Source organism: Ictalurus furcatus, chromosome 10 (genome assembly GCF_023375685.1).
Source record: "Ictalurus furcatus strain D&B chromosome 10, Billie_1.0, whole genome shotgun sequence".
NCBI lineage: Eukaryota > Metazoa > Chordata > Actinopteri > Siluriformes > Ictaluridae > Ictalurus > Ictalurus furcatus.
Genome location: NC_071264.1, coordinates 10,248,677 through 10,271,020, shown reverse-complemented (window position 1 = coordinate 10,271,020; position 22,344 = coordinate 10,248,677). Strand labels below are relative to the sequence as shown.

Sequence of the window (22,344 nt, the reverse complement as noted above, 5' to 3'; positions counted from 1 at the left end):
GAGTCTGGTTCCACTCAAGGTTTCTTCCTCCTGTCACCTCAGGGAGTTTTTCCTTGCCACCATCACCGCTGGCTTGCTTATAAGGGATAAAATCTTTCATCTAAAATATATATCAGGAATTTACATATTTCTGTAAAACTGCTTTGTGATAATGTCTATTGTTATGTACTATACAAATAAAATTTAATTGAAATGAAAATACATGCTAAAGGTAGGAACGTTGTACACCTGTTTTCAGATGTACTCCTAAGGGAACCAACCCTGTGACAAGAGAGTGCATAGTGACACAATATATACACTCATAAGCCACTTTAATAGGACCACATGTACGCCCAAGGTTGTTAGCTGGACTGTTAATCATTCCAGATCAGCCCAGATTCTTCTCCATGCATTTTTTACAGCTCAGCTAGTAGTCTTAAGTTTTGTTTTATGGACGCTGAGGTAACTTAGCTGTCAATGTAGGACATGATCAGAAAAAGTTGGATTTATCATAAAACTTGCCTCGGGTGTTGTCGCTGTTTGTATGACTACCAGGCCGATAAAATATAAAACTTTTCTCACTACGCTAATTTGGTGTCACTAGCCAAGGGGAAGCACAACTACGCTATGGGTTTAGTTCCTACAGTGCCATGTACATTATCTTTCCTTATGCTCTGCTCATATCATCTTCACGTAAACTGGAACTCATGTAGACATTTACACACCTTGTTTTCCTGCTCAGCATCAGAGGATGTTACTGCTGTAACATGTAACCCCTTTACTGGTTTTAAAAAATAATTTTAAAAAATCAGTGTATATCCATTATTCCTCACACTGACTGTGAGCTATCGTTTGGCAGAATTGAGAGCTGTTAGCCAATAAGACACGAGTATTTCCATGTATTTTCCTGTAAACCCTGTCTGACTGATCTCGTCTCCATTCACTGAGGATATAAAATTACAACACTGCTGTCGGGACTAGGACTACAGCCCCAAATACCCAGGCCAGGTTACTCCCCTGTGTACGCCTATTCTTCCATGCAATTATCTGATCAGCCAATCATGTGGCTGTGGTGTAATTCATAATATCATGTATATACAGGTCAAGAGATTCAGGTAATGTTTACATCATACATTAGGGATCACAAAGTGATCTCAGTGACTTTAACCATGGCATGGTTGTTGTTGCCAGATGGGCTGGTTTGAGTATTTCAGAAACTGCTGATGTCCTGTGATTTTCATTCCCAAAAGCCTCTAAAGTTGACACAGAATGGTGGAAAAAACAAACAAACAAAAAAAAACCCAGTGAGCGGCAGTTCTCCAGACAGAAACACCTTGTTGATGAGAGCTCAGAGGGAAATTGGCAGATTGGTTCGACCTGACAGGAAGGATATAGTAACTCAAGTAACCATTCATTAAAACCATGGTGAGCAGAAAAGCATCCCAGAATGCACAAGACGCCAGACATTGAGGTGGTTGAGTTACAAAAGCAGAAGCACATCTGGTTTCAATCCAGTCAGACAAATATTCTGACGCTACTGTGGGCACAGGCTCACCCTTGAAACTACACATTTGAAAGACTGGAGGAGTGGGAGGGGGGGCAGGCACTCTTATAAAACAGTACTGGACCGTACTTTCAAGGAGTGCTTCATTTCATATTATTATAAAGTACCTGAAGTGAATACTGTAATGGTGAGCTAATGAGCATAATTTCAAGCTTTCTAAATGACGTAACGTCTAAAAAAAAAAAAAAAAAAAAATCAACGCTACAGAAAATAAGCCTGCAGCTGCCACGGAGCGCGTGCACTTTGTTTACATCTGGAGTTACTCATTTCCTGCCACGTGACCGCACCGCGTCATTTGCAGTGAACTTTTGCTTCAGAGTTTGAAGTTTGACAGCGAGGGATCCGCCGCGAATTAAAATGTAGCTCACTCCGTGTGCTTTCCAGCAGGTTAACTAGAAATTATTAACTCTACAAAGACAAAAAAAAAAGAAAAGAAAAGAAACTGACGAAAACAGACGAACTTGTTGCGCCGCTTTCATCAAGACTTTCAACACTGCAGAGAGTGTGAAGACTAAGTTTTTAAAGTAAGTTTTTTAAAATTATTATTATTCTCTTGAATAGTTCGGTCTACAGCCCTGAAGAAATGTTACAGACAAATCTTCCTGATCTTACACGCATTTCCTTCCGATCTGAAGTGCGATAAAGCCTGGGGTTGGTGTTTAGAAAGTAGCGTCTCATGCTCATTACATTACAACGGCCAACGCTCGTCTTCATTCATTTCTCTTTTCGAGGTTTTGTTATGCTAAACTTTAAATCCAGCACCTTCTTTGGTTTGTTCATCTGGGGAACCTTTCAAATGTTCATTGTACAACCTTTCAAAGAAAGGTTCCATGCAGAAACCCTTTGAGAATGCAGGAGCCTATATACAAATTTGCAAAAATCGGTTCTAGTGCAACATCTGGAATGCATGTGGTGCACAGCATTGCTGTTATGAAAACAGGTTCTGTATTTAATGTGAAAGTAGTCTACAACCCTTTGAGAATGCTGGAACCGTTACCATCTGAAAAACATTCTCATTTGCAAAACTAAATTCGAACACAACCTTTATTAATGCATCTTGGTGAACAGTTAGATACCCACGTGTTAATAGAAGGTATAATGGCAGGCTTTTCAATTACTTGCAAACTACAGCCTCTGTTTGGTGTTTGCGCCAAAATTGAAGCTCGTACAAGAAAAGATTAATTGAATGTTTTCTTCTTTCCCCAAGCCAAATATCAGCACCTTGCTATAATGGAAAAATAATGATGTGACTGTTTAATGGTGGACCATTAAGTGCTTCAGTGAAAGACAGTATAAAAGGTTCCAAATCACTGCACTCAATTTAGAAGACTTTGTGAGTTGGGAGCCTGAAACAGGTCAAGCACTTATTCATTCGATGTCTTAATTGAGCCTTGATGAGTACGGCATTGTGTATTCAAGATCTTTCACATTGCGTTGTCAGTCTCACTGGAGTGCTCTGTCTTTCATTATTGTCTGTCTACTGAGGGAAGTGCCTGTCTGCTGCATACTTTTGCTCTTGAATTTCTTTATTTATTTTTTAAACCTGAGCGATTTGGACCTCTATAATCATGTTTGTACAAAACAACATCATCTAATTCACATCACATGTCAGCTTCTGAAGCAGTCATACTCTCTACTGTTATGTGTCAGCTCTCTTTAGTACTTCGTGCAATAGAAGTAGTCTGCGTCAGAGCATCGGACACTTCAAATGAACTCATGAGTGTACTTTGACACACAGAGATACGTGATAACAGTTCAAGGCACTGGTTCTTGCAAATGGTTGATATAATGAAGGATGTATTCATACACTTTTTCTTTGCATCCATAAAATTGTCTTTATTTAAGTGTGCTGGGTGTGTTCGTTTTGCCTGAATGCTTCTACTCAGAGGATGTTGAAATTTGACCTCTGTCAAGAGAATGAAGCATGGTTAATCCTGTAACCCGTACCCATGCATTTATTTTTCTTATTCCAGACAGCATAGAGGGGGAATTCCATGTCAATGTCTTCTCGTCTGACGACAGAGGTAACCCACATCCTATAAGTCTGTAGTCCATTTGTGAATCGTGTGAATCATTTCTAATCAAATTAGTCATATCACCCTGAAAGCACAATGATAAAGTGATGATTTAAATAAAATGATCGGCTTTTGAATTTTTTTTTTTTTTTTTTTTTTTTAGTGAAGAGTAAACTTATTTTATTGTTCATCTGATGATGAACGATAACATAAAAAAATAGTGATCATCAAAATTAAGAAATGATAATGATGATCATCATCATGATCATATCTTATGACCCATACAGTCATAAGTGACACAGTGGAATAGATATGCATATGAAGCACGTAGTAGAACTTTGCCCATATAAAATAACTTTTTACTACCTAAAATCAAACGCCAACTGTAAGTGAGAAATTTTTTTATGGGTGCAAAGAGCTTTCAGGTAAGTATGCATATAGGTCGCTGTAAATGTGGCTGGAGGGAGTCATGCTGTTGTAACGGCTTATCTTACACACATTAAGTACCTACACACAATCACGTTCTCCATACAAACCCAGTACAGAGTACACACACGATCTGTTAAACTTACTGGATTGTAGGAATTAATTAACCTAAAATTAACCCCTCAAGAAAGTATAAGCAATATGCCACATTTTCAGGAATAATTAGCTATTGGAGAAGTGGCAGCTGTTAACTGATGAATTATGCAGTGTAAATCCTTGAGCAGATTCTAAGGTCTGCCTTACAACTTTGTTTTTGTCTTAGTAGCATATTGGGAATATGTCAGCGTGTCAGTAAGCTTAACAGAGCAGATTGGTTCCTGGCCATTTTGAAAGAATATGGTGCCTCTGAAGTCTTGTGAGTAGTAATGAGTCATATGTACGTGATATGAACACGCAGATACAAAAACAGTCTCACTCGTTACACATTGAATATCATTATGTCAAAGGTCACAAGTAAGCAGCCAACACCTACTTGTACTTTATAGGTGTTACGTACATGGAGTTTTAGATTACCAATTATTTGATTATACAGTTGCGTAAAGAAGTTGGGAAAATGAGGACTGTGTCAGATGTTCTTTTATTATCACAAGAAACAAAAACAGTCAAATAATGTGTGCTATGGCGTTAATATTGATAAATAGTGAAATGATGTTATATCCAAGTTTGGCATTTTTCCTTCCTAAATATTCTCTAATAACTTGTTTGATATTATAACTGACTATCAGTCATATCCTCCAAACATATTTGGCATTCTCTCAGTTTTAATAAACAGTCTCCATTATATTCTACACATTCTTTCATATATAATAACATATACAGCCCTCCTGAATGATTGGGCCGCTTCATCAAAAATGAGCCAAAAAAGCTTATCTAGTCAAACAATAGGAAGAATTATTTATCTTTGTCCTAACAAAACTAATTCACATTTAAGCTACTTTTTTTTTAATAAATATAATTTTCTCTCAAAAATGTGTATGTGCTGAATTATCGACACTTTATTTAAATAAATACAAAATTTTATTCATATCTGGTGCCAGTCATTTTTAAACCAGAGATTTGTGTCAAAATAAATTGCACTGCTTAAAAATGTGTTTGTTTAAAACATATGCATAAATGAAACTATATAGTTTAAAATATTACTTACAGCACGTGTTATTCTTTTTATATATTGATTTTTGCTCACATTCATGAAAGGTGTAAATATTTTTGGAGGACATTGTTACTAATATAACTCTGCCAAGATGTCGTGCACTTCTTCTATGGATCAGGTCTTTTTAAGATCTCAGTTTTTTCTGGGTTTAAACCCATGTTTCATTTTTAATATTTCATTTCATTATTTCTGTAGATAACTTGCTCGATCGAGAAATTTACTCATATGCCTTAATGGAGGCAAACTTTTGCCCTCAAATGTGTTTGGTCCTTTGTATATTATTATATAGTATTCATTTTACACTTACACTGTACTGTAACACTGTTGCAGCACGTGAAACATTTTTTCTTCTTCTTTTTGAACATTTTCTAACAAGGATCTCATTGTTATACAACTACAATCTCCGGACAGCGATATAACAGGATTTATAGCACAATACTGGTGAATTCTTGAATCTGAATTGTCTGAAGGTGTGATTCATTTGCTATGACAGTGGCTCTGACAGTAGTGACTGGCTGTAATTCAAATCACAGGTTTATATTAATGTGCTTGTTCTACAGTATTAATGCGATATTGTTTCTATAGTAACAGCTCATTCGCTGGTATTTCTTTGGTGGGCATTGCCCAGTCTGATCATCTTATTAGATTTATTTATTTAACATTTATCAGTGAAGTCTCCAGTGTCTGTGCTTTGTAATGGGAAGTAAGTTTTTTTTGTCGTGGGAAATCCTCCAGATCAGATGACTTTGCGATTTTTTTTCTGTTTGTTTGTTTGTTTCTTGATAATGTGATAAGGCTTTTTTTTTTTATCCTTTTACGAGAAAGAAGAAGTGAGAATGGTGAGAGAACAACTATTTATAGCTGCTATAACAAAAGTGATAACAGGAATTAACATTTCAATCCACAACATTAATTTTAACTATAAACTTAAAAACCATGACATTTTATTCATAAATTAAAATTTGTAGTCGTTGCCAAGTCGATGTGATATAAGAGGAACAAAACTTCAGGATGTGCTCTTATGAGAAAATCATTTGGTTACAATAACTCTGCTTTGTGATGGGCCACATCATATTGTTGATTATTATTATTATTATTATTGTTGATTATTGACATGTTGTTGATTATTTTCCTACAACAGAAGACCCTGTTGTGTTTCGTTCCTTACATAACCAATCATGAACGCAGTAGAAATGTACAAGTGACAGACAGAATAATCAGCATCAGTAATCAGAACCTGAAAAATGTCACTGATGATAATGAATGTAATCACACACGCAAGGTCGTACTTGATAGCAGAAGAACAAACAAAACAATCAGATTGATGTAGATTAATGGATTGTTACATTGCATATCTTGTTATTGAATATTTTGTTAATAATCATTACAATTCATCAAACACTGATAAGCCCTGCTAGTAACGCATGCTAATTTACTTTGTAATGGCCTTCATTTAGTCTTTAATCAAATCTGATTTGACTATGACATTTAATGAAGAGATTCCCTGCCGATGCTCCCTGAAGAGTGGAGTTCATGACACAAACAGAAGAGAGAGAGATGTACTGTAAATGTATCTTGTAATGTTCTTACTGTGTGGTTGAACTGATATGGAGATAGAGAGGTCATGTCAGAGTTATTTGACTTTTATAAATAATCAAACTGTGATTTATCGTCATCAGTGGACTGCTTATTCTGGCCGTGTCCGCTTACGTTGCGTTCATTCATTTTCGTTTAAGAAAAATACATACAAAATAGATGTTTAAAACAACGTGTGGGTTTAGAACAATAAAAAAAATTACCAACAAAAAAAAAAAAACCCTCTTGTATTTCTCCTTTAAAGTTGAACGATCTTGAATGACCTGGATGTACATCAGCAATTACTGGGTCGCAAGAGGGTAGATTAAAGACGTCTGTTAGTGCCTGATTGTTCTGCAAAAATGCATCACTACATGCTTTTAAAAAAAACATCAACTGAGTGACAGGAAAGAAGGACGAAATGGCAGCTGAAAAAAGCAGCAGATTCTTTAGGTGCTCTAGGGAGAATATTTTAGTCACCCAAAAAATCTTTTATGAAAACAAATGTTGCCAGTGAATAGCATGTAAAATAGCTAGAAGGAATAGAATTGAACTGCTTGAATCCAAGGGTATTTGATTTCTTGAATTTGTGTGGAAAAACAAGCAGAAACAATTCAAAATTAGTCAATATTTTATTTTTAAATATAAGTTATGAAAAATGTATTAATTTCCTATTTCAGTGTGTAAAAATATGTGTTTCCTGGTCAACATGAGCAATAAATTAATGCAATGTACATGGGTCCAGCCCACACAGTTAGTTATAATTCAAGCCAGCAGTATGTCTGTATTTACATATGTACTTCTGTATGTCGGATATTCTGTAGTTTGGTGTCAACAAGATAACAAACCGGTATAGTTGAGAGTATGTTCTTTATCTTTAGTATTTAGTGTTTAGCGGGGAAGACTGGGAAGGTTCTATCTATTTTAGTTTACTTTTCTTTGTTTGTTCTGTTTTTAATTGCTGAAATATCTACCCTGAATATTTACTGTACAGTCACCCCAAGAATTGTCATCAGAGATAGAAACCTTATGCACAATTACTCAATTTTTGCACACAAACTATGCCAAAATCTAATATTTTTATAATAGATATATCTTATTAGTTACTCTTACTGTTGAGTTTTTAATCGATAGATCATCTATAAGTGAACACAGCATCACAGTTATTGGTACCCTTAAAAACAACGGCTCAAATTAATAATATTAATTCTGATTTTTGGTCATGAAAAGCCAGCCTGCAAGGAAAATCACTCAAGCCTAGTGATTCAAGGTTTATTTGTCACATGAGCTTTTGGAGCATGGACAAAAGTACAACCCCAATTCCGAAAAAGTTGGGACAATATGGAAAATGCTACTTTGACTTGTATTTAAACAAAAAACTTATAAAAACAAGGTATTTGATGTTCTACCTAATGAACTGCATAGATTTTTGAAGGTAAACGTTTATTTTTAAATTGATGCATGCAACACGTTCCAAAAAAGTTCGAACAGGGGCAATTTAGGACTAATAGCGATGTGACAAGTTGAAAGAAGAAGGTGATGTGAAACAGGTGAGGAAATCATCTAATCATAGTATATAAGGAGCCTCCAAAAAAGGTCTAGTCCTTCAAGAGTAAGGATGGGTCAAGGCCTGCCAATCTGCCAACAGATGTGTCAGTGAATAATCCAACACTTTAAGAGCAACATTCCCCAAAGACAAATCTGTAGGATTTTGGGCATTTCACCTTCTATGGTGCACAATATAATTAAAAGATTCAAGGAATCTGGTCGAGTCTCTGTGCGTAAAGGGCAAGACCGAAAACCATTTCTGAATGCGCATGATCTCCGATCCCTCAGACGTCACTGTCTTAAAAACCGTCATGAGTCTGTAATGGATATCCTGACATGGGCTCAGGAATACTTTGGTAAACCTTTGTCAGTCAACACCATTCACCGCTGTATCCACAGATGCAAGTTAAGGCTTTACTACACAAAGCAGAAGCCGTACATCAACACTGTCCAGAAACGAAGCCCGACTTCTGGAATCGTGTTTCAAATAGTTTTTGGACAAAACAGCCGTCGTGTTCTCCGGGCCAAATAGGTAAAGGACCATCCAAGCTGTTATCAGCGTCAGGTCCAAAAGCCAGTGTCTGTCATGCTATGTGGATGTGTCAGTGTCCATGGCATGGGTAACTTACACATCTGTGAGGGCATCATCAATTCAGAAAGATATGTACACATTTTGCAGCAACATGTGCTGCCATCCAGAGCAGGACAACGCCAAACCACATTCTGCCCGCATTACAAGCGCATGGTTGCATAAGCAGAGAGTGCGGGTGTTAGCGTGGCCTGCCTGCAGTCCTGACCTGTCTCCGATTGAGAATGTGTGGCACATTATGAAGTGCAAAATAAGGCAACGAAGGCCCCGTACAGTTGCACAGTTGAAGACATTTCTTCATACAGGGTGAATTGAATTTTCAAATGACTCTTTTTGTTGTTGTTGTTGTTGTTGTTGTTTTTGCATTTTCCATACTGTCCCAACTTTTTCAGAATTGGGGTAGTATAGTGAAATGAGATGCAGCAAATAACAATGTGCTATATGTGACATTTATCATGTAACATGGATCAGGTGTTGTGTAGGACATAGAAGATGGCATCATCCATGGATCTGGGTTTAGTGTGCTGAATAGAGAGGAGCAGATAAGGGCTTTCATGAGTCTGTCAAAGCACTTCATCACCACAGAGGTCAGGGCCACTGGGCAGTAATCAATCAGCTCAGCTGGAGTGGATGACTTGGGCACAGGAATGATAAAGGATCACTTGAAACATGTAGGGACAATAGAAGACAAATTGAAAATTTACGCACTGGGGCTAGTTGGTCAGCGCAGGTTTTCAGAACCTTTAAGGGGTTTCCGCCTGGGCCCACTGCCTTCCTGCCTTTCACTGCACAAATCTCTCCAATAGATAAGCACAATTCTGTTGCATTAGCAGGAATGCTATCATTAGCCATATTGCTGTAATTTCAAAACATGCATAGAAATGGCTAAGTTCGTCAACCAAGGGAGTATGCTGTAGCATTACAATTTCTCTTCACTGGAACTAAGAGGTCCAAACATGTTCTCGCATGACAGTGCTCCTGTACACAAAACGAGCTCCATTAAGACATAGTTTGCCAAGGTTGGAATGGAAGAACTTGAGTGTCCTTCACAGAGCACTCACCTCAACCATACTGAACGCTTTTGGGATAAACTGGAATGCCGACTGTGCCCAGGCCTCCTCACTTAACATCAGAGCCTGACCTCACTAATGCTCTTGTGGCTGATCCCTACAAAATCCCCACAACCTTGCTTGAAAATATTCTAGCCTTCCCAGAAGAGTGGAGGTGTTTTATAACAGTAAAAGGGTCAATAAATCTGAAAAGGGATGTTCAAAAAGCACATATAGGTGTGATCGCTCATGCGTCCACATACTTTTGGCCAGATAATGTGGTTAAATGTTAACTTTAATTGTTGTGGAACCTTCACAACAGAACCTTCACATCTAACAAGTTAGTTTCTGTTATCACACGTTATAGCAGCAATAAACAGTAATTCCTTCACCAGTCTGTTCTATAAAAAAAAAAAAAATCTCTTTCATTCATTTATTATTAGGCTTAGATTATGCATAGTATATAAGTTCCTGTGAATGAAAAGATTCTATTGAAAAAAAAACATACTAACGACTAACAAACAAGCACAGCCAGCAATATTGACTGCTGTTGTAGAAAATGTATAAACACCTCCTGCCCAATCAGATTTCAGAATTCAACAGTATAAACATTTTAAGGATCACCAATCAGCAATAAAAATACAGTTGATATGCTTTAGTCATGGGCCACTCTTTATGACGGCTCCAGGTGTCCTCCTTGCCTCCAAATAAAATCAGTCATGGATGCATGCATGTTGCTTGTGCCTTATTGCTGAGCAGATGGAGGCACAGTCAGCCCTTATTCCCATTCTGTGGTGACTCTTACACAGCGGGCTAGTTTCATAAATTCATGTTGAAGAGAGGCATTAAAGTAGGTCAGACCTGAATATTTAATGCAAATACTGACTTCTTATTTACAAATACAGTGCAATACAGGGGTAACCGTAGCTATTTAACACGACTCTTCTAAGGATGTGCAAATATTCAGTTGGCATGTACAGAGAATATACACTGAATTAAGGTCTTCCAAAAAGAGTTGCATCCACCAATAACAATGCCTTATTGCACAAGGCTAATGCGTTGCAAAACTGGACAAATATGATTTGGCATAAAACTGAATCATCAGTTTTTTGCCAGACTCTGAGGCTGCCTTTTAGTCCTTCATGTCCAAGTGGAAAGCACGCACAAAGTACATAGAGGCAAATCTGTGTGTGATGAACACTAGGACACTTTGAATGGTCTGCTACCAACCTGACTTTACCAGATTTTATTCATAGAAAACGTGGTGAAAAACTTATACACCAATGAACCCTAGCTGAATTGTGCATCCCGATAATTGCGGACCTCTGAAGACATGACTGGCATCCTTACCTGACAGGGTTAGTGCTATTATTAAGGCAAGGGGAAGCAAAACCAAATATTAGCGTAACCAAGTATCTGGCTAATCACTTGCTAGCAAAAGTGCTCAGACTTGGGCATAAAAATTGTGCTACTGATACAAATACAAATCACTTTATTAACATAACAGTGTTCAAAATAAACAAATGGTATGTAAATAGTTTTCAGATAGTAATCTCTGTCAGTTGCTGCAAGTATTTACTACTGCCACTATAACTTTCGTTAATCTTTTCAATCAGTGTCTGTTAGTTTTGCGAATCAAATGGATATGGTATAGATTGTTTGTTATGAATTTGTTCAAGCTTACTAATCTTATCCATTGCTTGTGGGCTACAATTTGCAAGCTACGTGACAGATTTACAGTGGTGCTGTATAATATGTGAAGTCATATGAAGGTGTGTAACACAAGTACACTATCTATGTCTGAATCTGTTTAGTACTCCAGTGAACCGTAGTGCCATGCATTTCACTAAAGCCTTCGATTTGAATCCAGCCCTATCTGTGCACTGCTATTTGTAACTGTTTAGTGCTCCAAATGTTCATATCTGTATGATTTAGATTTAAACCTGAAGTGGGTGTGGCCGAAATCAGACTATTGTGTTATTATTTTCTAACAAATGTAGTTGGTTCAGTTGCCCAAAATATAAACAAACTAGTAGCTTAATTCTAAATCCCAGTGACCCTAACCAGGCAGTTACTAAGGATGAATGAATGAATGTTGTAATTGCATGGCTGTAAGTGTATCTTTCACGTTAATAAATGTGGTCCTTCTTTGTCCCATGAGCTTCATATCTCCACTCACCTCGAAGAAAAAAAAACAACCCGCTCAGTCTAGATGCACGCTGACACAACCTGGAAAGAAAGAAACAAAGAAAGACCTTTCTGCATATTTTAAAAATTACCACATAATAATCTATAGTTAGATTAAAATCAGTGGTGAAATATTTTTGCAAAATGTCATAGAAGATTTTAAATAAATTAAAGTGCCCTTCTTTCAGCCATGTTGGATGTGTGTATGAAAAGGTAGCCGAAGGTAGACTTTATTGATATTTACAAATGCAAAATAGCCTGATGTAAATTTTCTGATCATGATATGAGATAAAGCAATGTTAATGTGTAATAAACCAGTTTTATGTTAATGTGTAATGAGTCATACATCTTTTAGTAATGTCTATGATGAATAAAGATGGATTGTGTCTTAAAATATCATTCCAATATCATCATTTTATAAGTCACCCATGCTGGCTCTTAAAGTTGACCACTAATAATAACTTGTTCTATAATAGTATTATTTCTATTACAACTTTTGTTGTCATTTGATATTTGAAGGTATGGAAAGATCCTCGAGTTTCACGTATGTCCTTCAGGACGAGTTCCCAGTACGCTTGAACTGAAATGACTGAGTAGCAGTTCATTTCTGTTCCAGTAAATGAAGCGCATGTATATGGCATTTATTCTCAGTCAGTGATTAGCCCATTTGATCATACTGACTTGTAGTAAAGAACTTGTTTTGGAATATATCCTCATAAAGCTAACCTTAGTTTTGGTTGACAACAACCATAGTTTGTTCAGATCACTCCTGTAGGCTTACATGTCAACATAGCAGCTGTAACCAAAATATTGTCGAACAGCTTGCTTTGCACTTTTGAAATCTGCATTCTGGTTTCTGATTCAGATGATATAATCCATCAGCTCACTCACAGGGAAAGGAAGCGTGAAACTTACTTCATGATGTGTTACTTAGAAACTACTGCATCTGTAAGTAATGTAATATAGCTTTAACACTTTTCTAGTAGTTTGACACCTTTCAGGCCCACAGAGGCGACACAATGTGTAAGAGTAGGTTAGATTGTGAGTGTGTGAGTGTGTGATCACACGTTTTTTGTGAAGGCAGGCTGGGCCTTGATTTTACCGCATAGTCTGTAGAATTGTACTGTTTATTTTGAGATTTGAGCAATACACATAAGATTGATTACAGAACTGTTTAATCATGCAAGTAAGATTCATTTTGTCTGCCTACTGTGTGTTTTAGTCATGCTTACTGATGAAGCTTTATCTTACGTTGTCACACTTGATTATGATTATGATTATAATTATATAATAATTATGATGATAATTATGTTGGGTTTGGTTATTTATTCATTTATTTATTCTCATATTGAACCATCGCATTTGTCGCTGCACAGTTCCAGTCTTCTGTAAAGTCCTCATAGGTCAGTCACCCAGTCTAAAAAGCTTGTGCCACAAAGCTAGAATTTTTACATAAAATGACCGTGTTATAGCAATTCTATACAATTTAATTCATGCAAATTATTACAAAGTAGAACCCTTAATATGCTGTTAAGCAAACTATCTAAGGAAGCCTTGAGGAACTCTTTTTTTTTTTTTGGCCTGAAGATTCTCCTGCGGCGGAAAACTAACTGACAAAGTGCCGACACTGGAGACTCCTTCCATAAATGAAAATAAATGTCTCCTTAAATAAATCTGCACAATATTAATGATTATATGTTGTTCTTTTTTAAACAGTTTTTATGCTATTATTATTTGGCTTTGATTATATGGATTTCTGTGAATTGGATATGGATATCTGTGAGTTGTTACTATAGAAACAATAATATATTAGAACAGCCACATTAATATAAACAAATCATTTTTTCAAAATATCATCACAAAGATATTTTGTCACAATTACGGTCATTTCACCGTTAACACTACACCATATGATCACTCAAAAAAAAAAAGATTGGCATTATAGGAAGAACAATAACTTGACGGGAATTTTGTGTCTGGGACAAAGTCCTAATTTCAAGTCCAGAAATCAAGATCTGGTCATCATTTCTGTTTGTATGTCTGTTGACATCCACAGAGGCGCCGTGACTCTCTGGCATTTTGTGAGTCAGTGCCCAAGCCAAGCTATGCCGTGCGCCGAAGGTTCTCGGGGCCGCTACTGCTGCCTCCGCTGTCACGTCGCCACTCCATACTGGACACCAAGAAGCTGCTGGACCTCGAGGCTCTGTACAAATCAGCCTTGGCCAACCTTGGGACACAAAATCTGGATGGTAGTGACCCCAGGTAAGTGATTATCCATGGTACTAGACATACAGTACCTTCTTATGGTTTCAACTTTGAATGGAGGTAAACACTGACATGCTGGCATGGTACGCTTTCTGAGTTTTTTTTTTTTTCTGCTGTGGCAGACTTTAATGGACATTTCTCTTCATACAATCTGTTTAAATGTAATGTCACGATTACACAAATATGAATACATGTCCAATATTATTCTATATAGTTATTCCTCTCAGTACTGAGCTCAGTGCCAGAAAGTAGCTGATTGTGATATCAGCCAAGCGGCAGTTGGGTCACGTCCTGCTGCCATCTCTCTCACTGGCAGAGATTATGAGAAATCAGCTCCTTTATTGCGCTTTTGTGCATGCGTCCATATATCACATTACTCAGTGTGGCTGAAGCTTGCTGATGCAAAGCAGCCATGCCGGAGTCAAAGGCCAGTGGCAGATGCCTGATCAGAACCCACAACAGGAAGCCTGAATTGCTTCTTTTGCAGCTGCTCTCATAACTTCCCCCACTCAAATAAATGTTCATTGCTTGTCATATCAAATGGCAGGAAGATTAAGTGGGAGAAAGGTCAGCAATGTCAGCAAAGGGTAGCTATTCCTCTCAGGTGCTTTTCTTCCACTCACTTACTGTTTAGCTGTTCATGTTTAGTGTTTAATAGCATTAAAATCTATTGCAAGTGCATCAATCCAGACACAATGACTGAAATGACTAGGGTACATTCTTGCAATGTTTTTTTTTTTTTTAGTTGAGTATAAATCCTGACATATGCCTTGAAAGACAAACATTGTATTGTAGTATTGTATATGTAATGCTTTCCTTAATTCTTCATTCTGTTTGTTCTTTATTATTTAAAAACTTTATTACAAAATCATTCTTTTTAAACATTTATTTATTCTGTAATAGTTTTTACATTTATTTATTACATAATAATAATGGAACACTATGTACACACTCACTGTTTCAATTCTTATAGTGGAGCATTGCATCGTTATACTTCTGACACACTAGTGAGGATAGAAGGGTCTATGTAGAACCCTATTTCCCTGTCAGAAGAGTAGAACCTTCTTTGGAGGCTAAGACCCTTTAATTATCCAGTGAGCTTTTAAAGAACCCTTTAGGATGCCAAAACCCTTAAACTCGCAAATAACCCTTAAAAACACAGAGTGTAAATATTTTACTTTTAGCTCAAACTTGATCCATATCATTCTTAACTGAAAAAGTAAGGTGCCAGGAAAGGTTCCTTGCGATTCCATAGAAGAATTATTTTTGTTTTCATGAAGAACCTTTTGATTAATGGATCTTTAACCAATCCAGGATGATTATTCAGATTCTTGTGGCAACAAACAAAAAGTCAACCAAAAAAAAAAAGCAAGATATTTATTGTAACTGCACAATGTACAGTAATGTATGTTAAAACGACGTCTGTGATCTACATTATTAAGGGGAAAGGGTTCTTTGAATTATTGACACATCCATAAATCTATTTGATCTCTTTCATTTCCTTTATGTCTTCATAGCTGTTTATTTTGCGTTTTTTTATTGTCTTTGTCTTTTTTGGGTTGTTTGGGGTTTTTTTTATTTACTTTTAGCTGGGCTATGTAAAGCACTTTGAATCAGATTTGTGAACAGGATGCGCTACGCAAATAAACTTGCCTTGCCTCGGCTTTATTTTTTAAAGGGTTCTTTAGGGTTTGGTTGAATATTTAATGGTTTGCATCTTCCAAAAAAAAAGGGGGGGGGGGGTTGTACTTGGATAGAGAAAACACTGTGTAGGGTTCTACTGTACATAAAGCTAACTTTAAGGGTTCCTCCCAAACTATAAGGATTTCAAATGTGCTGTGTTCTTGATCATAGTTACTACACTAATGTGAACTGAATGTGTCTGTTTTGCACTTTACTTGCTTTGTTTTTCATGCATGTCGAGGAGAGAGACAGAGAGACAGAGAGAGAGAGAGAGAGAGAGAGATACAGAGATACAGAGAGAGGAGAGAGAGAGGAGAGAGAGAGACGAGGAGAGAGAGACAGACAGAGAGAGAGGAGAGAGAGGAGAGAGAGACAGACAGAGAGAGAGGAGAGAGAGACAGAGAGAGGAGAGAGAGAGGAGAGCGAGAGACGAGGAGAGAGAGAGAGAGAGAGAGAGAGTTGTGAGGTTAGTACGTGTGCTGATGTAATGCAGACTGGGCGTTAGTTTGATCAGACTGATTCAGTTTCTCCACTTCTTACTCAGCTGAGCAGATCGGACGTCTCCCTTCAGCTCTGAGCAGAACAGAAGCATGGACTGAGCCAGTTCGGTTAACACGCTGCGCTTTAAGGACATTATAGTACTATAGTAGCCTATCATATATATGAGTGACGATCAGATTAATCGGATCGCACGTAAGATTGAATCAGCGTGGCCTTGATCAACAGGGTGATCGGATTAGCTATTTATTTAGTTTTTTTTTTTTTGGTGTTTTTTTTTTATAGTCGCACTGTGTTGGCAGATCACTTTTGTTTTTGCGCAACTTTTCAGCACCAACCGCGTGTGAACAGCTCCGTCCGTGGCGATCGTCTAACTTCCGGTGTATCTGTAATCTATAGTAGATCGGATAGTGTGTGTAGTGCAGTGAGGAGAGCATGGAGTGCGCGGCGCTTACTCGGGAAGGCGCCGGTTTCGCCAAACCACCCAAACATTTGTGGAGACAACCGCGGACTCACATTCGCATCAAGCAGCGCTATCACTCCGACAACGAGCGCTACCTGGGTCCCAACAAAAGTGTGGACAGTCACCGGCCCGGACTGAAAAAGCCACGAATGTCCTGGCCATCATCTCTACACCAACGGTAAATTCTACAGTGTCCCATGCTTTACAGTGCTTTACACCAACTCCTGAATGAACCCATGTGGTTTTGTTTCATGATGTCTTATTATAAACATGTAGGCTAGATAAGTCCATAAATCCACCTGCTATTACCCAGTGTAATATTCCTCCATTGCCTCAAATTGCCTGAGAGGTTTGTAGCTAGGTCTATTCTGTTCTTCTTTCTCATCATGTGGTCATACCATACACCTAGATCCCCCTCAAGACTGAATTAGAACATGTTGAATTAGCAGTATTTTTTTTTTTTTTTTTTTTTTTTTTTTTTAAATTCAATTCTAAATGGTTCCTTTCGTTGTTGGTTCTGGTGGTACCTTCAAGATTATATCTTCTACGTTTAATATAGATAAACGGACAGTTTTTTAAAATAAATAAATAAATAAAGCTTACTTGAATCTTTCTAGGTAAAACACTCGGTAATGCACACAGCATTCCCTGTATTGATAGATATTTACATAATATTGTTAGCTTTTTCATTACTACTTCGGCTCGATGTTGCACCGCATGGTGTTACACGTTATACCACACTTTTTGATATCGTTTATATATATTTTATAGTCGTAAAATGCATTTTACTGCATATCTTACTGTGTGTGGTTGTGTGCGTGTGTGTGAGAAAGCAATACAATTTTCTTTGATTTGAAAACATACAAATTAGCTGTTCAGAAGGTGCAACAAGGAAAAGAACCATTTACTAGGGTTTTTTGTTTGTTTGTTTTTTTGGACTCAAACACTGTGACTGATAACTCAACACTGGGGATTTGTCGGTGATCATAAGAGAGTGAGACAATATTTGAACAATACAAGACAATAGCGCAAAGGAGAGCGAGCATAATAGAAGAACCTCAGCCACTTAGCTTTGCCAGACATTTGTTGTTTATCCCCTTGGTAACACTTGCGCCATACAATGTAAAGACAAATTTTCCTTACTTTTGCCATGAAAGAGTTCTGTTCATCTGCACTCCATTAAATGCAGGTTATGCAAATGTTCCTCTTTTGCAAGTATGTGAGGAAAGCTGGCAGTGCTGATTGTTTAGCATTGAGTTTTGAATAGCATTGAATCACAAAGAGCATAAAGGTAGGTGTATGAACATGACTCACAGTGCTCTGTCTTCATTTATTTCTGTCCTTTTTGTATTTTTATTTATTAATGCTGAATTCCTATCGTCCCATGCCATTTATATCCCCCACACCAGCTGACTCAGTTCACATAGGCAAGGTATAGAAAATAATTTGAGGTCACTCGGCATATGTATGAGGCATCATCAGCTAGAGCTAGCGTTCTGGTGGCACGAATATACGGTATACAATATTGGTGTTAGTTAATATTATGGGATGGCTGTATGTCACTGGACGTATATGTATGTGTTCTATTTATACAGCTTGTTTATTTAATTGATATATTGTTTTCATTCTTTAGTTTGTGAACACTATTCTGCCAGAAATCAAGCTGATAAACAGAGATCCTGGGAATTAGCGTTGAATTAGAGTCGGTCAATCTCTCCCCACTGTTCCCCTGTCATGTTGGGCAACACAGATCTTTTTAGACCATACAAGTAGAAGCAGGAGCCTCCTGCTGTCATCCATGCTATTACATATTGAGCAGCAACACCACATGAGGTCCACATGTGAGGCTACTTTTCCAGACAGGCAGGTTGCGCAGATCTCCTGCTATGCTGCAACCCTCTACTCATCCTATCTTGCATTTGTCCACTTTACTGCACTCTTACTGCCAAATATATTGAAGATTAGGTACAGATGATGTTGCTATGGAGCCCATCTGTTTACTAGGAACAGTCAGTGAAAATACAGTCGAGGATGGTCACTAATTATAGTTTGCATTAAGTTTATTGGACCCGAAATATCATCTCCAGGATGGAAATATTGTTCTGTTTATTGTTCTGTTTATAAGAAGCACATGCCTCTAGGCTGTTTCACTAAGCAATATTCAAAGAAAGACTGATAGGTTTTATTAAATCAAGCTGTTATAACAACAGAAATAAATTAGATGATATGAGATTTATGTAAAAAAAATTATACCAATAATCAGTATTACCGTGCATTACATGGTATTATTTAAAGAATGATGATAACTCTGAAGGCAATAACCTTTTTTAAAAAATTATATGACTAAAAGGCAATCACAAAAGAAAATTGCAGATGTCTTGTTATGTTTTTTTTTTTCTTTGTAAAGTGCAGGAAAATTGGATTTGAAAGCAAGTGGTAAACGAGTTTTATGAATTATTAAGGAAATCTGACAAATAATTTTTGATTTCCTGTAATAGGATAACTAGGCTCAAGAAAGCTGAGAGCCTATATTTTAACCTCATAGCCTTTAACCTCAATCTCCAATTTCCTGTCGACTGCACTGTACATATACACATGTCTGTGACATGAAAATGAAAGAAGACATAGAATGATATGAACAATATGTTATTGGGGTTTTTTGGTAATAATACAATATCGGTTATTGTCATCTGATTTTTAACGTGATCACATTTTAAAAGAAAACAGACAGGGAAGTACAGTTTGGACCTTTAATTTCAAAATTATGCTGGTGCTTATTCGACGTTGTGTACGGCCAAATCTGATCGCAAAACGAGCATACGCAAATTCTACCAATTTTTTGCCGTGTCTGTATGATCAGACATCTCCCCTCAGGTTGGAGTGTGTGCAAATTTGAGGATGACATTTTAACAGTCTGAATAATGCATGATCTGTAGTCCTAAAATCAAAAATCAATATCAATTTCATCATGTAATAGGTAATACACCTTAGTGTCAACATGTAATTTGAGAATGTGATTCAGGATGCATGGACATAAATCTTTATTAGATCATTTAGTGCTTCAAAGAGAGTATGAGATGTATTTGTGTATAAGAGCTTGGCTGAGGATGTAGATACAGAGCCCTTGGGCAAACAAACTACAAACTTAGGCCGGATATCATTGTGCCTTTTTAAAGCACAAATTATAATGCAAAGCTATTCTTTTTTAGCTTCTCAACACAGGAACACAGTGTTCATGAAGCATTCTTGGTAACATGACAAGCTGCATTTTCTTTGTCTAATAAACTTTGATAGTGAGAATGACAGGAGAAGATGCTGAGGAAGTACTCAGTTTATAGGGGACTAATAATTATAATATATAATTATATTAATAATAATAATTGTTCCACAAATTGTAGACGCAGTTTTTCTCAGATTGGTGAACCTCTGCCCATCTTTACTTCTGAAAGACTCTGCCTCTCTAACGACTCTTTTTATACCCAGTCATGTTACTGACCTGTTCCCAATTAACCTCCAGCTGTTTCTTTTCAGTAACACTTAGTTTTCCAGCCTTTTTTCGCCCCGTCCGAACTTTTTTGCCATCAATTTCAAAATGATCTTCTTTTTTTCTTAAAATGGTACATTTCCTCAGTTTAAACATTTGATATGATTTCTATGTTCTATTGTGAATAACATATGGGTTTATGAGATTTGCAAATCATTGCATTCTGTTCTTATTTACATTTTACACAGCATCCCAACTTTTTTGGAATTGGGGCTGTATATTAATCCCAGTAAAAAGAAAAGACAAGCCATCCTTTGAACCATCCTTTCCTACCTTGAAACAGTATAATTCTGTATAATTTCATATAGTCTTTTTGTTCACGTACCTTCTGTACTGCTTTTGAGGATACCAAAAAAGAACATCATGTTCAGCAGCCTCGGACACAAGCACCTCTTTCACGACTTCACTATAATGTGTTTATTCCCTGTCGTGTTTACTTTTTCGTTGGATCTGACTTAGGGCTGCACGATTATGGCCAAAATGATAATCCCGATTATTTTTGATCAATATTGAGATCTCGATTATTTATCACGATTATTAATTGATTTTAGGGACAACATATTTTTATTGTACTTTCACATTTAAATAAACAGACCGCTGCTTTCACCTCCATGTTGTGCTACATTCCTGCTAATGTGCAAATCTTTACATCAAATTAGACTGATCCTTAAAGTGTATAATCTCGTAGAAGCAAAATATAAATAAAATTGTACCCAAAATATAGGATAAATAAAAATGCCATTAACCAAATGAAAATATGCATCAAATATAACAATATCCAACTAAATGAAAACAATCCAGGCGAATGCAGAAAAGACAATAACAGTGTTTACAGTAAGAGAGACGCAAGACAGTTTCTTTTAGGATATTACAAAAATTTAGGAGCACAGTTGAAGTTTAGTGTTTTTTTTTTGTTTTTTGTTTTTTTTAAAAAAGATGGTAGCGTTAATGTGCCACAATATTACACACAAGTAGGCATGAGAAAACTTGAGCTTGTCAATTATGACAGAATTTAGGAACATAGTGCGTGATCAATAAAAGATGGCGGTTGTGAGATCGGGAAGTTGAAGCAGATGATGTGCAGTGTTACTCGTCATCATAATGGCTTCTCTGCAGTATTTCCACACTTGTTCGATTGACTGAGGAGATGAAAAGCAGTGTGAAAGTAACTGTTGCGTGGTGTAGATGCATTTTGGACTTCCTGTAGTTTTTATTCCGATTGTATTATACAACTCTGAACAGGTCACTCATACCGGTGCGAATAAATATTTATTCACAGTCTCAAATGCGAGTGAAATGGTCGCACTGTAGAGCCCTGAGTTTATCTGCAAAGTTTTTTCCTGTTCGGCGTGATGAGGTTTAATGTCCCCGACAACCTCTGTAGTGCCATTTAGCATTGTGCTAGCTAGTGTCATGATTTCTCCTCGCGCAAGTGCTGGAGCTCGCAGAGAAACTGGCAGCTCGAGCGCTAAAACGCCATCACCAAGTGTAGGAAGCGCTTGATTTGAGTGGAGAAAACAGTGGCGTTTTCTATGAGCGGAGGACGAACTTTAAACGTCAGTATCGCAGTCGATCATGTTCATTTAATCGTGGGCAGTCAAAATCTTAATTGCGATCGAAATCCGATTAATTGTGCAGCCCTAATCTGACCGTATGTCTTTAAATTCTTTCCTGTTACTGGCTTACTTTCACAACATGTGCATAAATTAGGATGCATTTCATGTAGATTAGATGTATATGAGGGTAATT

The 22,344-nt window shown here is 37.1% G+C and overlaps 1 protein-coding gene across 2 annotated transcripts in view; it reads left to right on the top strand.

The window, feature by feature from the left end:
• Nucleotides 1-1,278: 1,278 nt before the first annotated feature.
• The window catches only part of pde4cb (phosphodiesterase 4C, cAMP-specific b), an 88,206-nt gene continuing 67,140 nt past the window's right edge, over nucleotides 1,279-22,344 (top strand). For both annotated transcript variants that reach the window (XM_053635638.1, XM_053635636.1), the window contains exons 1-3: nucleotides 1,279-2,067; nucleotides 3,517-3,567; nucleotides 14,199-14,404. In XM_053635638.1, the coding sequence (XP_053491613.1) occupies nucleotides 3,538-3,567; nucleotides 14,199-14,404 (236 nt within the window). In that variant the 5' untranslated portion in view covers nucleotides 1,279-2,067; nucleotides 3,517-3,537. The remainder of the gene's footprint in view (nucleotides 2,068-3,516; nucleotides 3,568-14,198; nucleotides 14,405-22,344) is intronic.